The sequence below is a fragment of the Panulirus ornatus genome, chromosome 50 (assembly GCF_036320965.1).
Source record: "Panulirus ornatus isolate Po-2019 chromosome 50, ASM3632096v1, whole genome shotgun sequence".
NCBI classification, from domain to species: Eukaryota; Metazoa; Arthropoda; class Malacostraca; order Decapoda; family Palinuridae; genus Panulirus; species Panulirus ornatus.
In genome coordinates, this window is record NC_092273.1 from 18371933 (window position 1) to 18375347 (window position 3415).

At 39.6% G+C, this 3415-nt stretch overlaps 1 protein-coding gene across 2 annotated transcripts in view; it reads left to right on the top strand.

The window, feature by feature from the left end:
* The first annotated feature begins 383 nt into the window (after positions 1-383).
* LOC139764455 (opioid-binding protein/cell adhesion molecule-like) overlaps positions 384-3415 on the top strand; it is a 301496-nt gene continuing 298464 nt past the window's right edge. For both annotated transcript variants that reach the window (XM_071691009.1, XM_071691008.1), the window contains exon 1: positions 384-849. In XM_071691009.1, the coding sequence (XP_071547110.1) occupies positions 841-849 (9 nt within the window). In that variant the 5' untranslated portion in view covers positions 384-840. The remainder of the gene's footprint in view (positions 850-3415) is intronic.

Here is a 3415-nt window from a genome sequence, read left to right on the forward strand (position 1 = left end):
CACTCTCGGCGCCATGCAAAACTTTAAGGAAATACGGAATCTCGATATCAAAACGTTTTAATTCATCAGATATCATATTAATATTAACATACTTTTATTTCACTATTAGACCACCATAGCTATGCAGACAATATACTGATTATAATCCCCTGTAATATATGAATATGTAGATTTTATATCATCATAGGTTATATAAAGGTTAGCTGAATCAAAAGTATCATAGAATGACAAAAAAATAAACTTTGAATATGAAGTTTCCACGGAAATTTAGGATAAGGTACGATGATGTTTCCCCAAGTAGGAGGTGGTGACATGTGGCAACTCCACCACGGCTGAGGACTTGCGTTGGGCGTGTCTGTGGTCCGTCAGTAGTTCCTCGGCGCTTGTCGAGTGTGGACGTACTGTTTGCTCCTCTCTACCTCTTTCTGCTCGTATCAGACCATCGCTGTTTCAGTAACAAATTCAGTTGATATCTTGATTTCAATGGCAGTACACGTCTTGAAAATAGTATCTCCGGTGTGTTATGTTCCGCTATTCCTATAAGTAATCTGTATGTGTCGCGGAAGTGCAGTAAAGAGAAATAAATATATTAATAACGTTTATGGTTGTGCTTAGTTTAATAAACCCGTCTGGATACAATATAAATCTTCCATTGTAAAATTTTGCCATCAACGTGTGGACAAGCTAGCGCATAGCAAATAAGGAAATGATAGTGAAACTAGGGACTGCCAATGGTGCATACCACAGAGGAACATTAGTGAGAAAAACTGTTTAGTCTATAACAGTATTGTGTCTGTGTGTGTGTATCTACGGCTGGTGTTGGTGCTGCTGGGCCAGAGGATGATGACGGTAAGTACCCGGGAACCACTTATGTGACGTTTTTCTAACCTTCATACAATTCACCTACCAACACTTCATCGCTATGTAAAAAAAGAAAAGTGCGTTTACGAAAACAACAACGAATTTGTGCAAAATGTGGACGAGGATTGTTTCCTTAGTTGAAGAAATGCACTGAAAAGAGCAATGGCTTGTGGAAAACGCTTGTTAGTTGCTGATTATAGTCGAGTGGGTCGCAGGACTGGATCTGTAATTAAGTGTTCATTTCTTGACGTATACGCTTACGTGCACGTCGTTGGGGTTTCTCCTGCTATTCATTTTACTTACCGCTCATTGGTTATTTCGGTATCTCGTTCGAGTGACGTACAGATGTATTAATGATCTTCCAGACTTTGCGTATATATATATATTTTTTTTTTTATCTTTCAAATAAACACTGTCATCAGACCTCGTTAACTCTAATGGTGCTTTGAAGTATTTCTCCCACTGAAAGGTGAAGTGTGATGATACGAATAATTGGCTGGCAATAATCATAAAGTAAACCAGTTTCCAGTGGGTGTTTCACCATTTCAGTGTTACTGTGTCATGTGAAATGATGAAAATGAAAACAGTTAACTTATATGATGCTGTGTTTTTCTTTTTTTGAGTTTATATCACCATTAACTTTTCCCTGTACCTTTATCGACGAGATGCAACTCCGAGTTTTTGTGAAGAATGGTTTGAAAGCATAATCCAGTGAGAGTTGTTGCTCTTTATTTTCCAATTTCCTGACGTGTCTGATGCAAACCCCAGTAAAGGTACTACTGATTAGGGCTTTCCTGGAGTGTAAATATACAAGATATCTGAGCCATAGAGACGAGGACCTGTATTACATTTTCTCCGAGACTGACGTTATTCGGCGATTGGTCTTCCAGTCGTACAGATCAGGCCGTTGCCACCTTCCAGTGCGTTGAGTCATCTGTGACCCTCATCATGGACGTGTATGTGATACATCACCACCTCCTGTCTCGGGCGACACTGATGCTGAACGACATGAGCGCGGGACTATGATCAAACATTTCCCGGACGAGAATCCCATCAAAACTTACTGGGTCTGCATCTCCCAAGGCAAAGACTCCGTTAGGGGCTTTTCGCCTTTTCGCTCCCTCGTAAAAAGCCGAGCGTTTGCAAGTCCCTCCTCCCTAGCTAGCGTCAAACCCCCCTGAAACCCGTCGTGGACCCGAAAACGCTCGTCTTTGTGAAACGTAATATCTGTGCCTGGCGGATTTCAGTCTCGGAGTTCTTCCTACCCACCACCCAACAATTACACCCTCATCTGAATTTCAAATGTGTGCGTGGATTTGATCGGAAGGCGCGAGGCTTCGCTCTCAGGGACGATTAACACCGATCTCCGGCCGTGTGTGTGTGTGATCAACCTTCTGGTGCTCTTGTTCAGCTTATTGACTCTTCGAAGTTTATTGCAAAGCGTCTTTCACGCGCTACCGCTGCTGCTGACACTAGGCTAACGGGGACTACGATACTGTATATATACCCTTGTTTATATGTCCTCCATTAAGAGGAATATTCATCACCATGGCACCGGAAAACGTCCATTAGTGTTGCTTCAGTCGCGATTGTGACACAAGGGTTGAATGCTAACCATAGATTCCGTTGTTTGGGCAAGGTTTTCTGTCCTTGTTAGTGATAGTATCTGATGAAAAGAACAGAAAACAGAAGAGAATCGCTGTATCTTTTTTCAAAGATAATCTAAATACCTTGCGTCTTTTATTCTATTGGACGTATGATTTTGATTTATTTTGATCACATCGTGGGGAGAAGGTTCTATATCTACCATAAATGTAAAGTAAATAAAAAATGAATTGTGTGAGGGATTGGTAACAGTTCATGTACTCGAAAATGCTTACTGTTTTGAATTTGATATGAATTGAGTGGCGATGTTTCTGCCGTGGTTTCATATATATATATATATATATATATATATATATATATATATATATATATATATATATATATATGTATATATATATATATATATATATATATATGTTCAAGTGTAGTCCGTGTCAGGACTGTTCGTCTTCATCATTAATCACAGTTTTCCCATCGACACACCTTTCTTGCATCGTGTCTTCGCACATTTGTCACTTTTTTTTTTCAGCTCGTTCATCGGCCTGGCCTTGATAAGGACTTAATCCGTGAGTGGAGTCTTTTTAATGAAAGGAAAGCACACACACACACACACACATACATACATATATATTTCTTTTTTCTTTCAAACTATTCGCCATTTCCCGCATTAGCGAGGTAGTGTTGAGAACAGAGGACTGGGCCTTTGAGGGAATACCCTCACCTGGCCCAATTCTCTGTTCCTTCTTTTGGAAAATTAAAAAAAAACGAGAGGGGAGGATTTCCAGCCCCCCGCTCCCTCCCCTTTTAGTCATCTTCTACGACACGCAGGGAATACGTGGGAAGTATTCTTTCTCCCCTATCCCCAGGGATATATATATATATATATATATATATATATATATATATATATATATGTATATATATATATATATATATATATATATATATA